Source organism: Notothenia rossii (assembly GCF_949606895.1).
Source record: "Notothenia rossii genome assembly, chromosome: 5".
NCBI classification, from domain to species: Eukaryota; Metazoa; Chordata; class Actinopteri; order Perciformes; family Nototheniidae; genus Notothenia; species Notothenia rossii.
Genome location: NC_136903.1, coordinates 67774255 through 67794518, shown reverse-complemented (window position 1 = coordinate 67794518; position 20264 = coordinate 67774255). Strand labels below are relative to the sequence as shown.

Here is a 20264-nt window from a genome sequence, read left to right as displayed (position 1 = left end):
CTTGCAGAAGATAAACATAATCACCTTCCATCTTACAAACAGGATTTGAAATCCCCTCTGGTATTTGAAGAACAATGGAGCAAATCTGACACTTTAACGTCCCATGAATGAGGATTTCGATGCACCTTGCTCAAAGAAAAAAGTCATAATGCACACCCCCTCCTCCCTTGTGTGCACTCATACAAGCACCCTCTGATCAAACACAAGCAGGCTATGCAAACAGATGGTAGTCCGTGTTTTGCACTGTTGTAGTTTTATGCTAATTGGGGGGGAAGTGTAATGACATCAAAGTTTGAAACAAGAAAGTGTTTCAGTCAGTGGCTGACTGGATGCCAGCCACAGCAGCACTCTCAACTTGTTGTTTACCAGTTAATTTAGAAGTCGCTTCAAAGGTTCAACATCCTCTTTCCAGATGAAACAAAGGGCTGTGATGTTATGCACGCAAAGAAGGTCAACTGACACTGGTGCAGTATGGAGGTGCTAGGGGTTGTGATTTTGATCAGCTTTTCATGAAGGGATCTGTTTTACTAATTTATGAACCCCTGCTGAGATGAAAGAAAAGACAATGTCTGGGATTTTTCCCTCAGCCTGATAATTAAAAATTCAGTAGGAGAAAATTACTTTCAACACATTTAAGTTAACAAAATATAAAAGCTCCAAATGTGTTTCTCCGCTCATGAAAGAGAGTCACTTTATTATTTGATTGGTTATGTGTTTTTTTTATATTCTCATATTGCGTCTCCTTTTGTTTTAAAGATTGACAGGTTGAATTTAAATATGTATTTCAGATATTAGATACAGTTGCTGTTTTCTATGTGAGCTCGAAATGCTGTTTTGTTTGAGTTTATGTGTAATAAATGCAGTGGAGTAAAATATACTATGTAAAAATTATACAAAAGAACGGTACTAATGACATCAACACGGTACCCCGGGCAACCAATAGGGGCCGCTTGGTTACCACCACCCAAAACCCCGTTCTCGCACTCGCGATAGTTCCGTGCCTCTACCGGCGGCGACATTCAGAGAGGAGATGGCGGCCAGAGGGGGATTTCCGTCGGCACCGACGGGCGGTGTTGTTGGAGCAATGGGACCCGGACCACCGGTACAGGGCGCAGGACCAGGCATGGGTCCCGGGACTCCTACGGGACGGATGGTACCGTCGTCGGCCCAGCAGAACCACATGTACCGTTCCCCGATGCCCGGGCCTGGGTACCCGGTAAGATATCACTCCATCTTTGCTTGCTGACGCGTTAGCCAGTCCGCTAGAACAAAGCCTCTTACCGCTGCTTCGTCACAGGCGGCTAGCGTTAACCACTAACAATGCGGCGGGCCACAGCTCACTGTAACACTGGCAGCCCCGCTCGAAAGTTCCCTCCGGTCAGACGCGTTTTAAACGGAGAGTTTGAGACACTATCTTAGTTTGTTTGTTGTTTGAATCTGCTAACCCTCCCGCCCGCTAACGTTAAGGTTAGCTAGTCAGTCATGGTAGCCGTTTAGCTTAGCTTGCTAAAGCTAGCCTATGGCTTTTTCTTTCAGTTAGCTTGAAAACAAATCTTACAATGTTATGATTAGTTTCTAAATGGGACAAGTGGAGCCTTTCATGTTAAACGTCATACTTAAGAAAGTCTAAGCTTTTGTTGAATTATAAGTTGGTTTAATTGTGCAGAAGTTACCATGCCTGGTCCACTTTGAATGAGTCGGCTGCAGCACGGAGCTGTAGTTTGTATCTCTGCAGAGTCTCACATGTACAACAGGATCAAACCAGAACCAGGCTGCAAACTGTCTGTCTGTAGTCTGGTTCTGCATGAAAGCTGGTGTTCTAACCCGGCAACATCAGCGCCTGGCTTTGGTAAACTTAGTGTCACCTGGTTGTTAAAGATATAACATAACATTACAAATCAAAACAAATCAATCCAATCAAGTTGACTTTATTTAAGACACATGTGTCCTAATCAGATGGAAATTCAAAGAAATGAATGTAACCAGTAAAGCTATACATATATTGCAGTTCACAATTCCACAGTTGTTAAAATCCAAACTCAAATGTGTGTCACTTTTTGTAGACTCAGGTTGACATCAATCGACACATTTGTACATATAAAATGCCTCATAATACTAGTCACTAACATATTCATTTTTGGAGTTTGAGCAGGTTTTTTATTGTATCATTAAATACCACCTGGAGCTGTTTGCTATTTATAACTGCACCACAAGTGGGCGGGCTGTAAAGAGTTAAGTACAGTAGGATTTAAGGATTTTGAATGTTGTACTGGTGGACCTCAGACCCTCTAGGGCAGGGGTGCCCACACTTTTTTGGCTGGTGAGCTACTTTTGAAATGACCAGCTAACCGAGGTCTACCAACCAAAAATAAAAACCCAAATTGCAAGGGTTGCTGAATAACACGTTTTATTTTTACATGGGATAACTACAATAGGGCTGCAACAAACGACTAATTTGATTATCGATTAATCTATAGATTAATGAAACGATTAATCGACTATTCGGACTACTACTGTGTGCCTTGCACAATTTCTCAAACGCTCTTATTTAGCCATCAACTTTTAGATTTAGTTTGAGGTTGTTTTAGGCATGTGGAAACTAACAATGAAGACAATAAAGATGAATACTTGATTCAAAAATACATATATTATTAAATTAACTTAACAAATTGTGAACAAAATTAACATTGCTTTTTATTCGAATTAAATAAATAATATTTCACATCAAAAGAAACAATGTTTTAACAAATCTTATTAAATAATGTGATGACAGAACTGGAAACAGAATAGCTGAAACTTTAACAAAATAAATAACTCAGTTACCTCTAATCATTAACCCATGTTTGTATAATGTAGTTAACTCCGTGTGTTGCTGCTAGCATACATAACACCTGACGTGGAAACGTTACTCGTGGATGGGGCTACAGAGCTACTCGAAAGACAGTCGAACCCGGTGCATTCCTCAGTCTGAATGTGGTGCACTTTTGCTAAATGTTTAGACAAATTGCTCGTGTTACCGCCCTTACATGCTAAACACTTTTGGTGACGAGCATTGTCCACCTCAAGACGGGTAACATGTAACCACACCTTGGAGCGCTTCTCTCCACCATCTCCTCCGTGTGTTGCTGCATGTAGCAGATGCGTGTGTGTAAACTGCCCCGCCCCCTTGCAAACAGACGGGGGAGAGAGAGATCTCTTCTGGATTGGAAAGATAGAAAATACACCGACCATAGACACATTTGTTTGTCTTTTTGCATGTTAGAAACGAGTTGGCGACACTAAGACTAAGAGATAATGTTTGTGTAGCAATAATACATGACCTTTCTCTTTCTCAACTTGCTACTCGGAGGGAAGTCGCTGTCATATGCCTTGTGAACACTCCGATAATGCCTCTCCACGTTACCTTTCTTTGGCAGAGCGACGCTTGCTTTACAAATAAGGCAAATAACCTTTGAATGTGACATCACAAAAAAAGATTCTCCCTCCCATTCTGTGTGGAAGTGGTATGTCTTTAGCTTTTTGCTCATTCCCGCACTCATTTTGTTGTTTGTCTCTCCCGGCACTTGACTGATTTTGTATCGCTTTGCATTCTGTGTTAACAGACTGGAAAGCAATAGGTCGCTTTTTCTGTCAATCAAGTCAACTCCTGAATTAAGTGGCAGGGAGGCCAAAGGAGGAGGGATCAAAACCTGTTTTGTCTATTTTAACGGAGCTGGATTTTTTAAAATTTATGAATGACTCGCGATCTACCAGCATTGCCCCCGCGGTCGACCGCGGTCAACGTACTGGGCACCTCTGCTCTAGGGAAAGAAAATGTTATGCAATATAAGGTGCAAACTGAAACACTGGGGGTGGCTACTAGGCAACCCACCTGTTGAAAAAATATTGTATATCATCACATGAAACACATTGTTACATTTAATGGTCCAGCATATTGGCTAACAGTTTTCCAAAGGTAGCCCTAGCCCAGGGATCACCAACTACATTTGTCCAAGGACCAAAATGTATCCAATAGACACTATCGCGGGCCAGCGATTTTTATAGGGGAGTGCTAGAGGAGCACGCTCGGGTACTGCGGACCGCATAAAGCTTAGCAGACTCTTCACGCTAACGAAGCATCACTTCTAGGCAGGGTTGGGAGGGTTACTTTGTAAATGTAATCAGTTACTGAATACAGAATACATGCTCTGAAAGTAATCAGAATACAGTTACAGTTACGTGTCTTAAAGCTGTAACGTATTCAGATTACTTTTAGAATACTTTTGGAATACTTTCTTTTTCCATAACAGATGGGTATGTTTTGATGAACAGTAGACACGTATTTTACTGTTTTAATGGCTTATCAAGAACTCAAACACAACATCTTGGTGTCATTCTGGACAGCTCCCTCTCATCTGCACCCCACATAAAAAACATCACCCGGACTGCATTCTTTGTACTGTCTTAAAACTAGGGATGCACGATATTGTTTTTTTTAAACCGATACCGATAACTTCCTGCTTCTCAAGACCGATACCGATAACCGATAATAATATAATATATATATTAAATGTACCTGTAGCTTTTGCACACCTGGTAGTAAAAAAAAGACTAGTAGTGAGCAAATGACATGAGCATTACTACTATGAACAAAACAAAGCCAAGAACAGTTTTGACTCTTCAAAGTGACCATATTTATTTGCCCAAATAAATATAATTGCAGTGTTTCCCCTACCATTGTCTCGGCGGGGCGCTGCGCCCTGCCAACGGAGCCCTGCGCCCTGCCTGAAATTCAAGGTGTTTTTATTTTGTTTTTTATTTAAAAAAAATATATATATAGCACCAAATTTCAACTGAAGTCATCTATCTACGGTCACTTTTCCCATTGAACATGTGCTCTTTTATTAAATAAACTAAACGCCATGTTATTTATCCAATGTGTTCATGTTTCAGTGTACACTGCTTTGCGTATTCACATTCTCCCTCCGCTCTGTTTCTGAAGGGCGGGGCTCACACACACACACACACACACACACACACACACACACACGAATGCACACACTCGCGCTCACAATCAGAGACAAGAGCGGAGGAAAGGAGGAGAACAACAAAGTGTAAAAAAGTCAAACAAATCTGCTTTATTGGCACGAGCTCTGCTGTCTGCCCGTTTGTGTCCCCCCCAAGTTTCAAATTCGTTTATTATTATTTTTTAACCGCAAGCCGTTATCGTCACGGGAGAAGGACACACACAGCCTGCCCAGGTGGACGCGCGCGAACGCGACAACGAACGTAGCGTGCGCATTCTAAAAATAGCTCACAGATGGAGCAGGTAACCCGGTTTTGAACTACAGTATTGAGATGTGAGTTGGTTTATTCAGTAAATTAGCTCAGGATAATTGGATGTTCTGTCTACACCTGTTGATGTGAGGCTAATGCAGGACTTGCTAGCTTGATGCTACCGGCATTTAGCGGCAGTGACTCAACAAATTGCCACTTAAAATGTATCGTCAGCAATGTATGACAAGTAGACTGCTTGTTTAATGTTACACTAACACCAATAGCTCAATATGATCATAACACGATTGCTTTCATATCAGAGATCAGATGAGGTGGAGCTGCCTCCAGCAATAGAGGATGAGGCAGAGAGAAGCAGCAGCAGCACAGGGTTGCAGCAGGTATGTTATATGCTGTAGTCAGGTGATTTAAATGTATCAATGAAAGGAAGAAGTGTAGACAACATGATAAGAAGGGAATACAGTTTAAATTAAAGTAATACAGTATAGTGTAACACTGTACTGTATTACTTTTTAATGTCCAAATACATTTGTTACTGTACGATATCGATAACAATAATTCACAGCTCCTCTCTGCTCCAGAGGATAACAAAAATGCGGGCGCCCCGACATTTGTTTTCGAGCAGCACCCTGCCAAGGCAGTAAACCTAGGGGAAACACTGAATTGAGTCAATCAGTCAATGACAATGTGTTTCCCTGAACAATGAGTGGTCCATATTCCGTCTATCCGTCGATAGGTAAAAGCCCCGGTGCCTTTGCAGCTGGCTTTGGATTTGCCGCTAGTTTAGCAGCGCAGGGGTCTTCGTACGCTTTAACACACCATCGTAGCGATGGCGATGTTTCAGGTGAATAATCAGGTTGGAAGTATTATAGCTCGTTGCCTTTTTCCCTCCTCGTGGAACTTCTGGATTGCATTTGTTAATACAAATAGCAAGCGAACTATCTAACTCTGAAACTTTGAAATAGTCCCATACTACCGACGACATGTTTGTTTACTGTCCTGGCTTCACACCATTTACGTCACAGCCAGGCATGAGTTAGGGAGCGCTGGATTTGTGAAAAACTCCCCTCTTCCTAAACCACTAATACCACAGTACTGGCAAAACGGGAGGAGCCGAGTGAAAAACAAGCGCCCCTCTTCCCAATCCACCCACACCACAGTATTTTTTTCTTTTACCCAAAAAATATATTGTATATTATCGGGGCTATTAATACTTTTATCGGGTTTATCTGGATGACGTCATAATTCCTAATATCGGACCGATAATTATCGGGCCGATAATTATCGTGCACCACTACTTAAAACCTTGCCTTGGAATATGTTATGAATTGTAAGGTGTCCTTGGGTGCTTTGAAAGGCGCCCCTAAATAGAATGAATTATCATAATTATTTATTATCTGAAACGATGTAATAACATTTAAAACTTTTTCCAGTCACTTGCCCCCTGCATTCAGCAGCAGCAGGCCATTCACTTTGATTTGATCCCGTTATGAAATGTCATCATTTCGACAATAAAGAAATGCTACATAAACGTTATCTTGCACATTTTATCTAACCATCTCCGTTTCTAACTTTCAATATATTTTAAAAGAGATCTCTGTCTTTCATCTGCGTGCGGGGGCGGGGCCTCACAGACATGCTGCAGCACAGTTCTGCAGGTAATGAATATTACATTTTGTGAGGAAACTTTTCCACCAATAATTCCAATAAGTATTCCAAAATGTATTCACTTCAGGTTTACGAAAGTAATTGTAATCAGATTACTCGTTTTTCAAATGTAACGCCAGCTGAATACAGTTAGCCTACTTGATTTTTGTATTCTGATTACGTAATGCCGTTACATGTATTCCGTTAAAACCCAACCCTGCTTCTAGGCTACTGTCCTATGCCTAAATTGCCCTCACTGATTTTTGTCGTGTTATACATGCTCCTACTTCGATATAATTATATTATATATAATATATATAACTTCTCAATATTCTACTCTGTGTATATTTGAATGGTTTAGTAATATTGTATGGAATCATGAGTATGCCTTAAGCCAGCGGTTTTCAAAGTGTGAGGCACGCCAGAGAGCTTCAGTGGAGGCACAGCATGATAAAAAAAATAGCAAGAAACAGTCAAATCTAGCTAGTTAACTTCAGCTAACTTTATGCGAGCGGCAACATGGATCGAGTGTTAGTGACGTTACCTAAAGTGAGAGGAGACAGCGTCTGGCAGAAAACGGAGGAAGTATGACCGAGATTATTTGAACTCAGGATTTTCATGGACCGGTCCTCGCAGGGGCGGAATGGCCATCTGTGTGTTCTGGAGAATCACAGAACGGCGGGCCGTTGAGGGCCGGCTCGGTTCGCTGACTTCAATTTTAATAATAGGGTGTCCGCAGGGTCTTAAAAAGTATTAAAAGTTGATAAATCAATTTAGCGAAAATTAAGGCTATTAAAAAGTATTAAACGACATTTTCCAAGGCATTACATTTTGTAGCTTGTTTTCAATAAGTATATACATTGTCCAAAGAGGTTGTATTCTAAAGTTTGCCTGAATTTAATCATTGCGTAGGTGTGTAGTGTGATTCTGTTTAGTTTATTTATCGCATCCCGTTGGATTTGACGTCATCTGAACAGGACATCGCACGCTCACTGCTTGATAGCTCGCGAAGGTCCGTTTATGCCGGTTGTTAAACAACATCGTTATGGGGAAATGCAATGTTGCGTCTAAATAGTTGGAAGATAAGGAGGAAGGACAATCAATACTGGATATAGTAAATGTGAGGTAAAGTGTGTCGCCAATGTAACCGGTTAAAACTCAAAGTGGCGATGAGGTCTTAAAATGTATGGAAAGGGTCTTAAAAGGTATTAACGTAATTTTCGGACTATAAGCCGCACCTTTTTTCCCATTTTTCGACGCTGCGGCTTATATAACGGTGCGGCTAATCTATGGATTCTTACAGCTAACGGCCACTAGGGGACCTCCTAAATCTATGGATTTTACAGGTTACAGTCCACCACCTTTAACTCTATGGGCTCTATGGCCGGTCCGCGCCCCCCACCTTTAAGCGGCAGGCTCCAGCAGGAAAAGCTGAAGGCCGGAAAAGAGTGAGACAGGTAGCGCGCAAAAGTAAAAGTGGAACCGAGAGTGGTACGAGAGACAGAACGAGAGCAAGACAGTTTGTCCCCGTACCACTGGTTGAAAACCACTGCTGTAGATCACTGCTGGTACGTGCGCTAGGAGCGCACCGTTTAAGTTTGAAAGTTGAAAAGTTTGTGTGTCTGAAACGCTATGTGATACAGTACAGTTTACAAAGCACATGTTCTGTAGCTACTATTGCACTAAATGGTAACACTTGAATACGTTATGCAAATATGCAACTTGTTTGTTGAAATGTTAATAAATGGGAGCTTCCTCAAACAGCCATCTCTTTCCCGACAATCCCCTCTGTGCACGAACTCTTACATATGGTAATTAAACATTAAAACACCTGCGGCTTATAGTCCAGTGCGGCTTATATATGTACACATCATTCAATTTAGCTGCTGCGGCTTATATTCAGGTGCGCCTTATGGTCCGAAAATTACGGTACATTTGACTTCAGGATTCCTGCATATACCCTGAATAATACTTACTTTGATACCGGTCAAGGCTGCAGCCAGAGGATGCTCTGCGTTTATTCCTGTTTACATTGCATCATCCGCCTGTGCGCATCAAAGACGCAGACTCATCGTTCCCACTAAAGTAGGGGTGAGTGTAATAAGGAGGCAAAGTTGACGTTCAGTGTGTTGCCGGGAGCATATAAGGATTTATCCACAAAAAAGTTTAAAACATAAAGGTAAAAAGGTTTTTAAAAGTTGTTGTTTAATGTTTTAAGGGGGTGACGCTACTCAGCCCATCAAATCGGTGCAGTCAGTAAGTCAGCACGATAGATGCAAACACAGACGAGAGAAGAAGAGAGAAACATTCGGAGTCATTTCAAATAGCGTGCTCAAAAAAGAGAAAGGTAGACAGCGAAAACAGAGCCTTTAATGACATTTTCTCTTACTGGACCTCTTTCAAATGCAATTGAATGCCCCTGCATTATAGCAACAATAATAATAATTGGGAGATGGGGGCGCGGCTGTTCTTATGTTCTCTGAGGGGAGGCTCACCTTCCCACACTTTGAAAACCCCTGCCTTATGATATTTCTTTAAAACACACCTTTGTATTTCAAATCTCGACTTGAACGATGAGACATTATTCATTTGTCCACAGCAGTTAAAGAGTTTGCTGCTTAGCTACAGGGAACTTGAAAAATGTTTTCAGTGAAAGGAGATTACATCTATTTTTCTCTGCGTCCTTGACGGCTTTCACTCACAGAAGCCGCCTTTCACAACCTAGTCAAATAGTTTTCATACTCTGAATGCTGCAGAACTCAATTTGTTCTCAGGTAAACCAAGGCTGCACCGATGTATAGTGTAAAAAGCACTAAATGATCGGCATGCAACCCCTATCTGCCCACACTGCACGCACAGTGTGAAAAAGGCAGAGCGCATTCACCTAGCTTGTATTGTTAAGTCAATGTCCGTCACTCGGCCACCTCCACCATATACTGAGTGCGTTTTGCCTTCATCTCACTCATTTGTTGAACTGACTGCTGGAGGGAACGCTGCAATCATGCAGTCTAATACAAGAAGTCGCCTTTTTGAGTTCTTAGCGCTTGGCTTGGTGAGTTTGGAAGAGTTTGTTCTGCGAGAAGGAGCTGGCATGCTAATTGTTGTTCCCTCTTTTTGTAGGACCAAAGTAAGGGGATTTCATAACTAGGAAAAAATATTGTTTTTTTATGGTGCAGAGCTGCTGATTATGAGTATGCTATGTTGTTTTCTTGTACTTGAAAATGTACATTAATTATTAAAACCACAAATGATGTGCTCCTAATTAGTGGACTGCCCTTTCCACATTTTAATATATCATAGCAAATGGGGCTGAGAATCATCAGAGGCAACACAAAGAATCTGTTGCAATAATTAGGTCACAATACAATATTGTAACCATTTTTGAGTAATGTAATAGCATTGTTTCCCATTTCCAAAATGTATCTGGATATCGTCATTCATAGGGCAATCGTAATCATTTGTAAATAATGTTCAATCATGGGGCGCAGATGTGTGATAGGTGGGTAGCGAAAGACAAAATAAAAAAATAAAAAAGTTATAATTTTTTTTCACACTGGTGGAATATCAAAACAATGGCCCGCCCGGGGTGCAAAACGCATCAATGAAAGCGACCCTCTACCACACAAAACAACACCTGAAAATAACCCAATTTGTGTTCTTTGAAATTGAAAAGGATATTGCATTGTGTTTGTTACTTTCGTTGCAGTTGTATGTCTTAAGTGTAATTTGGCATGCTTTTATTTTGAAGGCGAGTTTACGCTGTTGACAGTTGTTTTTGCTATGGAAACAAGAAACGTTTCACAGCGGGCGTAACTTGTCATAAAGTCCGCGATAATAAAGCCCACCCATTTAGAGGGAAGATATGATTGGTCAATTGTACTGTCATTTGACATTACTCTCTCGTTCAGTTACTATAGCTGGCCCTCTGTGAATTCATAGCTGGACGTCCAATCAGCTCCTGTCTTCACCTCGCAGAGACAAGCTTCTTTCATTTAACCCTTCACATTCAAACAAACTGAATAGGCTCAAAGGATTTATTCAAAGGATTTATTTCTTTGGAAATGTTATTTTAAATACAATTTAATCAAGTTATTTTTGGTAAAACTAATGACAAATATTACTAAAAACATATTTAAGAAAAATATAATTTGTTTTAATGTTTTTAAATATTATTTTGTAGAATATCTTAGGCCCTCAAAGACAGGCTCGCCACTGGTAAAAATCTCTCATACACACATGTGAAACGCTCTCACAGAAACACACAACAGCAATGTGGAGAGAGAGAGACTTTTTTAATAAAGTTGTAAAAAATAAAGTAAGAAATCATTCCAATGTGTACTATGGGACAGTAAAACGTTTAAAAGGGGAGGGATTAGTAAAATATGCATAAATAAAAAGAAAGAATGCTAACTAGGTAAGATAAGAATAAACAAGTTTAAATTATTTGTTGTGATCATATTCTAAAGATGTTTGGATTATTGAAAAGTAGACAGCTCCCTTTCATCTGAGTGTTGAGAGCTGTATCCATAAATTCATGTTGTTCTCAAAGTAGGGCTGCTCGATTATGACAAATCTTAATCTCGATTATTTGGGTCAATAATTGATATTAGGCTTGGGCGGTATCATTTTTTTCATACCGTCATACCTTGCTGACATCATACCGTGGTATACGGTGTATGACGTGGATCGACTTGAGCGAGGTGGCGTTCGGCGGCAAATAAATGTTTTGAACGGTATATTATATGTTCGGTGTAAAAGGCCGCCCGAGCCGGTAGACGCTCGCAAAGTGCCGCGACATGCGCGCAAGTGCAAAACAAGGGCTGCATACATGACACATTGTGCAAATGGCACATTTTGAGATCGGATACAGGACGCGTTTGTAGATGTCCGACGTTGTTTCCATTGTGAGCTAAGTTAACAATATATCATCATACATAAACATTTTCCGGGAGTAAATACTTGACTTATTGAATAAAGTTTGCTATATTCACTAACTAGTTTGGCAATATTATTCCGTGCATGTGTTAAAAACCTTATTTCCATTCGATTCATTGGATTACTCGCGTGAATGTTTAGCACGTTAATGCTTTCGTTTTTAAAACCGTCCGACCTCCACTACAAAACCATCAACCAGTTGCATAGGATTAAAAAATGTCAACACTCACTCACCCCGTCTTAAACATTCCCAAAGAAGTGCCTCTGTCTCTCGTTGTGCTGGATGAAGTCACTGGCGACGAGTAAACCCAAAATAGTCCCAAACAGGCGCAGAGGCCTTTTTCTTTTTTACTAGTTGTCCGAGTTCGGGGCCGGCAAATGCTGCCGCCATCTTGCTCAGCTCAGCTCTGTGGTGAGCTCTGAGAGCGGGAAAGACGGACTGCCCTCTGCTGGCGCGTGCTGTGCATTACAACCAATGTCGTCCCTGTCAAAACTCCGTGTCAGTGTAATAGAATGAAACGCATCTGTGATTTGGCGCACAGTCTGTGACGTCATGGTATTGAAAATCATACCGACGGTATTTCGAAATACCGTAATACCGCCCAAGCCTAATTGATATCACGATTATTAGAAACGATTAACCATTTACTTTGAAAACATCAATTTATTGAAGAAAAAGTATGTTTTTAACGGTTGATTACCCTGAACTTTAAGTATAATTCAACTGAAAAACCTATTTTAAAAAAAAAAAAAAATCGTTTTTTACATTATTAACATTACATTGCATTTAGCTGACGCTTTTATCCAAAGCGACTTACAATAAGTACATTCGACCAGGAAGATACAAACTTGAAGAAAACAGAATCATATAAATACATCAGGTTTCATAGAGCCAAAACATTTCAAGTGCTACTCAACTGGCTTTAGATTAGCCAGTCCTTTATTAGTATATACAGGACTGTCTCAGAAAATTAGAATATTGTGATAAAGTTCTTTATTTTCTGTAATGCAATTAAAAAAAAAAAAAAAAAATGTCATACATTCTGGATTCATTACAAATCAACTGAAATATTGCAAGCCTTTTATTATTTTAATATTGCTGATTCTGGCATACAGCTTAAGAAAACTCAAAAATCCTATCTCAAAAAATTAGAATAGTTCCTCAGACCAAGTAAAAAAAAAAGATTTATAACAGCAAAACACAATCAAACATTTGAAAATGTCCATTAATGCACTCAGTACTTGGTTGGGAATCCTTTTGCACGGATTACTGCATCAATGCGGCGTGGCATGGAGGCAATCAGCCTGTGGCATTGCTGAGGTGTTATGGATGCCCAGGATGCTTCAATAGCGGCCTTTAGCTCATTAGCATTGTTGGGTCTGGTGTCTTTCAGCTTCTTCTTCACAATACCCCACATATTCTCTATGGGGTTCAGGTCAGGGGAATTTGCAGGCCAATCGAGGACAGTAATGCCATGGTCAGTACACCAGTTACTGGTGGTTTTGGCACTGTGGGCAGGTGCCAGATCATGCTGGAAAATGAATTCCTCATCTCCATAGAGCTTTTCAGCAGACGGAAGCATGTAGTGCTCTAAAATCTCTTGGTACACAGCTGCATTTACTCTGGGCTTGATGAAACACAGTGGACCAACACCAGCAGCTGACATGGCTCCCCAAACCATCGCTGACTGTGGGAACTTCACACTGGATTTCAAGCAACTTGGATTTTGCTCCTCTCCAGCCTTTCTCCAGACTCTGGCGCCTTGACTTCCAAATGAAATACAAAACTTGCTTTCATCTGAAAAGAGGACTTTGGACCACTGTGCAACTGTCCAGTGCTTCTTTTCCTTAGCCCAAGTCAGACGCCTCTTCCGTTGTCTTGAGTTCAGAAGTGGCTTGACCATGGGAATACGGCTATTGTAGCCCATTTCCCGGACACGTCTGTGAACAGTGACTTTTGATACCTGGACTCCAGCTTCAGTCCACTGTCTTTGAAGCTCCCCCAAATTCTGGAAGCGACTCTTCTTCACAATGCTGTTAAGGCTGCGGTCATCTCTCTTGGTTGTGCAGCGTTTCCTGCCACATTTCCCCCTTCCAACAGACTTTTTGTGGATGTGCTTTGAAACTGCACTCTGTGAACAGCTTGCTCTTTGAGAAATTTCTTTTTGTGTCTTACCCTCCTGATGGAGGGTGTCAATGACGGTCCTCTGGACAGCAGTCAGATCAGCAGTCTTCCCCATACTTGTGATTTAGTTTACTGAACCAAGCTGAGTGTTTTTCAAGGCTCAGGAAACCCTTGCAGGTGTTTCGAGTTAATTAGACGATTCAAGTGATTCGTTGAACACCCTACTAGTATACTTTTTCATGATATTCTAATATTTAGAGATAGGATATTTGAGTTTTCTTAAGCTGTATGCCATAATCAGCAATATTAAAATAATAAAAGGCTTGCAATATTTCAGTTGATTTGTAATGAATCCAGAATGTATGACATTTTTGTTTTTTTTAATTGCATTACAGAAAATAAAGAACTTTATCACAATATTCTAATTTTCTGAGACAGTCCTGTAAGTGCTTTGTTAGTGATTCTATCGCTCGAAGTGGAGTCGAAAGAGATGAGTTTTCAGTCTGCACCGGAAGATGTGTAAGCTTTCTGCTGTCGTGATTTCAATGGGGAGCTCATTCCACCATTTTGGAGCCAGGATAGCAAACCCACGTGTTTTTGCTGATGGGAACTTGGGTCCCCCCGTTTTATTTTGATTATGTTGTTTTCATAACCGTTGCAAGCCAAAATCGTAATTGCGATTAAAATACGATTCATTGAGAAACCCTAGCTCAAAGTGCACCAGTTTGATGCATTTAACTTCAACATTTACATTTTTTTTTCCTGGGGGTGGATGCCCCCGGACCCCCCTTGAGGATGTGACGTCCACCCCCAAATAAAGCAGGTTAAAATAATTAAATTGCATACATTTTATTTTAGTAAACTTAAAACGGGTCTCACAGACCCAAACAGCACACAAAGGTTAAAGGCAGCATATAATAATGTTCAAATGTGCTAAATATATACAGTGTAAAAAAACTAAAAAGAGGAGTAAATGTAGCTCACGACTTGTTTTATTTTTTGAAAGTAGCTCTCATCCTAAAAAAGGTTGGAGACCCCTGTTATAGAACGATACATTTGACAATTTTAAGCTTGGCCTACCATTTTATTGGAGCAATGAGGAACAAGTGGGGCTTGAAAAGGCCCACCTGTTCAAAGTGGGGAATGACAGAAAAAGTTTGAGAACCACTGATCTAGGGTATGTTGGTGTATAGATCGGGTTCCTGTAGCCTGAATAAACCTTGGAAAGAAATAAGATGATTTGACATCGGCAAAAAATTCAAGAAAGTCAGCTCAGGGCTCGGCATTAAGGACTGCCCGATGGCCCGGTGCCATCTAGTATTTAGCTCGGGCCATGAAGCCTCACCTGCTGGTTGCCCGATCGGGCAATCTATTATACCAGTATCATGCAGCTCGCGGATCCAGTAATGAGTGACCCGACAGTAAAACTAGACATATCTATAACTAGTTACGGTAGTTTGAGAGGTAATTAAAATAGCTACGTGTGATATTCTAACCTGAAGTGTGTGTTTTGTTCCGCTCACCGCTGCATGTGATCATGCAGAGCTGCATGTCGACTCGTCAGCAGCAGCTGATCTCTCTCTCCCGTCAGATTAGACTTCACTCGCGTTTATGTCCATATCGATCAGATCCAGCTAGTTCTAGCTAATGATATGACTACCTGCTTATTAAAAGACACCGTGACCTAAACAATAAGTGTCGCTATGCAACTGGGTGAGGCCACAAAGTATAGCGCAGCATTATGCATTTGTTTACATGCCCACCGGAACCCCGAGGCATTACCAACAGATCAACGCACAATCAACCCATACAGCACATCTCTTTCTCCACATTAAGTGTTACACATTAGAATTGACTACTCTTGTCTGTCACATACTCTTCTTGTCTGTCACATAAGTGGCGCAACTGAAGCGGTATTGCGCTAAAGGGAAATTATTTTGACCGGACATTTTGACCGAAGAGATTTAGATTTGCTTGCGAACGGGAACTCTGACGTCGCCATTGTGTGTGCTTCGCGGATGCACTCGGCTGCTCGGGTCTGCTCGGTCAGCTTCTGGATGAGGAGGCATTCCTTGGACCAACTTACAGTAGATAACATTACAAACATTTTTAACAGGGGCCATAATAGCGTAAATAATGTTTGTTTTGGCAGTTATAACTGAACGTAATGTTTTCTACTTTTTTACATCTGGGAAGGCATTTGTCTTCATCAGATGGAAAGTATCTTGACCAACAACTTAAGCAGTGTTTCCCCTACCATTGTCTTGGCGGGGCGCTGCGCCCTGCCAACGGAGCCTCGCGCCCCACCTGAAATTCAAGGTGTTTTTTTATTTTTTATTTAAAAAATATATATATATAGCACCAAATTGCAACTGAAGTAATCTATCTAGGGTCACTTTTCACATTGAACATGTGCTCTTTTATTAAATAAACTAAACGCCTATGTTATTTATGTATGTGCATGTTTCAGTGTCCACTGCTTTGCGTATTCACATTCTCCCTCCGCTCTGTTTCTGCCCAGGTGGACGCGCGCGAACGCGACAACGAACGTAGCGTGCGCATTCTAAAAATAGCTCACAGATGGTGAGCAGGTACCGCGGCTTTGAACTACAGTATTAAATTTGACAGAAAACAACAATGAAACGCCAGCAGAAGAATAGTCTAATGAGTTGGGTGAAAAAAAAGACAGAAGATGTGAGTTCGCTTATTCAGTAAATTAGCTCAGGATAATTGGATGTTCTGTCTACACCTGTTGATGTGAGGCTAATGCAGGATTTGCTAGCTTGATGCTACCGGCATTTAGCGGCAGTGACTCAACAAATTGCCACTTGTATCGTCAGCAATATATGACAAGCAGACTGCTTGTTTAATGTTAGACTCACACCAATAGCTCAATATGATCATAACACGATTGCTTTCATATCAGAGATCAGATGAGGTGGAGCTGCCTCCAGCAATAGAGGATGAGGCAGAGAGAAGCAGCAGCAGCAGCAGCACAGGGTTGCAGCAGGTATGTTATATGCTGTAGTCAGGTGATTTAAATGTATCAATGAAAGGAAGAAGTGTAGGCTACATGATAAGAAGGGAATACAGTTTGAATAAAAGTAATACAATACAGTGTAACACTGTACTTTATTACTTTTTAATGTACAAATACTTTGTTACTGTACGATAACAATAATCCACAGCTCCTCTCTCTGCTCCAGAGGATTAAAGAAATGTGGGTGCCCCAAAACAATTTTTTCAGCACCCTGCCAAGGCAGTAAACCTAGGGGAAACACTGTTAAGTATTTATTATTGCTATGCAGGGCATGCAAGCGAGCAAACACAAACAAGTAAAATGAATAATACAATTGAAATTGTAATATTGTGGTGGTTCATCTTATAATTCAGTCTATAGAATGCACCAGACAGCATCTAAGACCTGCAAAAATCTAAATGTTCTAGGGGGAGGCCCCCCAAACCCTTCGTGCGTCATTTCGTCCGCGCGCATTTTTCAGGGCAATCTCTACTGGGCTCAGGGCCATCTGTAAATTAGCTTAGATGGCCCACAGGGCCATCTCCTAAAATCCTTAATGTCATGCACTGCAGATTTATTGTCAATCTTTCTGTTTGTGTGAATTAATGCAGGTATTGAATTATCTCTTAACACCAGACCTTTTTCAGAAGTTTTTTTGAGCAAAAGACAATAATTGTTCCTGTATTTTCTATGCAGAGGCCGGGCATGCCCCCATCTAATCGCATGACCCCACAGGGGCCGGCCATGGGCCCCCCAGGATACGGCAACAGCCCCGTGTCTCGCCCCGTGATGCCCGGCGTGATGGACCCCTCCCGCAAGAGGCCCGCGCCCCAACAGATCCAGCAGGTTCAGCAGCAGAACCGCAACCAGCAGTAAGTCCCCCCCCCCCCCCTCATCTGAAGATCAGTATTCAGAGCTAGCCTTTAATTATGGGCAGTGTTGTATTGACAGTCATCTGTAGTAGAGGCATTGGGATTTCAGCTTGTGGAGGAAATGTTGTTTTTATTGTGATTAGTGTTAATTTCGTTGACTAAAACTATGACGAAATATGTTCGTCAACGACCTTTTTTTCCATGACGAGAACGAGGCGATGACGAAACGGCACCAACGGCAGTAAACAATAACTGTAACGAAATCATCATGCAATATCGTTGACGAAAAGTGACGAGACGAAAATGTAGTTTACTAAATAAAAACTATGCCAAAATCTCTCTTTACTTTCGTTGACAAAAAATGAGGAGACGAAATATTATCAAAAATAACGTTACATCTCTGATAGTCAGTTTCTCTCCCAGCAGTTCCATTTCCGGTGCTGCGGCTGGGCAGCAGCGGTGTGTCTGTGCTGCGCGCGGCGTGTCTGTGCTGCGCGCGGCGGTACATTTGAATTACACCGGGCAGCGGCACACTGAATTGTCAGCAAGACTTGGGTCTAACGAACCTTATTTAAAAAAAAAAAAAAATGGCAACAACAGGGCTTGGGAGCAGTGGTCGCGTTAACCAAATACCCCCCCCCCCCTCGTCAGCGCGAGTGAGTGATAAATTGTGCACTCGACGGGTAATAATGGATTATGACGGAAATGTTACAATCCTCAGTCAAAATGACTGACAACGAACAAGTCTAAAGCCACCACTGCTTGGGAGAAAGAAACGATGTGATATTTGAGCCCATGTTCACTACCATGAGGCGGAGGGAAAAAGCGAATGCATTGTTTTATCAGAAGGGAAGCAATGTGGCCATAACACAGGTAAAAACACCACAACCTGACCTGATACTCTCTGCAAAGCTGCATTCTTAATCGACCTGTGTTTTTTTTAAAAAATCTTTTTATTGGCTTTTTGACAGACATCACAGTTGCAATACATTAGGTACACACGTAGAGAAGATGGTCTGTAGGAAGACTAAATAGTTACCCCACCCCCCCACCCTCGCTCACCCTCACCCCTATGGGCTATGATCACATTATAAAAGAGACATCAATCAAAAAGTTACAAAACACCAACATAAAAAAAATAATAATAAAAAAAATAAAAGGGGGTAAAAATGACATGAAATACAAAGACCAATAACTGAAAATTACATAAAAATACAGATGCTTCTTCATGTTATTAGTCAGTAAAAATAAATACCAGGGAAATAATGGTATTGCAAGTTACATGAGGAAACAGAGAAGACAAACAAAGCAATGGTCAATATATTAGGGAGATAAGGAAAGGGGGAAGTGAAGGTCTCTTCCCCCCCCCCCCCCCACCGGGTTCATTCACAACTCATCAGCATCAGGGTTGATTGTCAGGTCATTGATTAGCAGTAGTAAGGGAGTCCAGGTCTTATGAAAGAGTGTCAGGGATCCTTGAAGTGAAAATCGTATCTTTTCGAGATTAATACACTGTAATAGTTCCTGTATCCACCTGTCATGTTTGGGCGGGGAAACGTGCTTCCACTTCAGAAGAATGGAACGCCTGGCCAGCAGGGTTGTGAAGGCGATGACCCGCTGGGTCGTGGTGGGCATGTTCTGTGTTGGGGGGATGCCGAACAAGGCAGTTAGAGGGTTAAGGGGTATGGGTGTGTTAAGGGCCTGTTCAAGAGTTTTCAAAATACTAGACCAGAATGCGATTGTCGAACCTCAGATTGAGGAGGAACAATGCGGATTCCGTCCTGGTCGTGGAACGACGGATCAGCTTTTTACTCTCGCAAGGATCCTGGAGGGTGCCTGGGAGTATGCTTATCCAGTCTACATGTGTTTTGTAGACTTGGAGAAGGCATATGACCGGGTTCCAAGGGAGTCACTGTGGGAGGTGCTGCGGGAGTATGGGGTGAGGGGGTCTCTACTCAGGGCCATCCAATCTCTGTACTCCCAAAGCGAGAGCTGTGTCCGGGTCCTCGGCAGTAAGTCGGACCCATTTCAGGCGAGGGTTGGCCTCCGCCAGGGCTGCGCTTTGTCACCAATCCTGTTTGTAATATACATGGATCGGATTTCGAGGCGTAGTCGTGGGGGAGGGGGTCTGCAGTTCGGTGGACTAAGGATTGCACCACTGCTTTTTGCAGATGATGTGGTTCTGATGGCTTCATCGGTCTGCGACCTTCAGCACTCACTGGATCGGTTCGCAACCGAGTGTGAAGCGGCTGGGATGAGGATCAGCACCTCCAAATCTGAGGCCATGGTTCTCAGCAGGAAACCGATGGACTGTCCACTCCAAGTAGGGAATGAGTCCTTACCCCAAGTGAAGGAGTTCAAGTATCTCGGGGTCTTGTTCTCGAGTGAGGGA

General features: G+C 41.8%; 1 protein-coding gene across 3 annotated transcripts in view; it reads left to right on the top strand.

The window, feature by feature from the left end:
* The first annotated feature begins 952 nt into the window (after nucleotides 1-952).
* smarcd1 (SWI/SNF related BAF chromatin remodeling complex subunit D1) overlaps nucleotides 953-20264 on the top strand; it is a 40481-nt gene continuing 21169 nt past the window's right edge. The window contains exons 1-3 of one of the 3 annotated variants that reach the window (XM_079682978.1): nucleotides 953-1216; nucleotides 16908-16991; nucleotides 17697-17872. In XM_079682978.1, the coding sequence (XP_079539104.1) occupies nucleotides 1031-1216; nucleotides 16908-16991; nucleotides 17697-17872 (446 nt within the window). In that variant the 5' untranslated portion in view covers nucleotides 953-1030. The remainder of the gene's footprint in view (nucleotides 1217-16907; nucleotides 16992-17696; nucleotides 17873-20264) is intronic. The other 2 variants (XM_079682979.1, XM_079682980.1) reach the window with 2 other exon arrangements.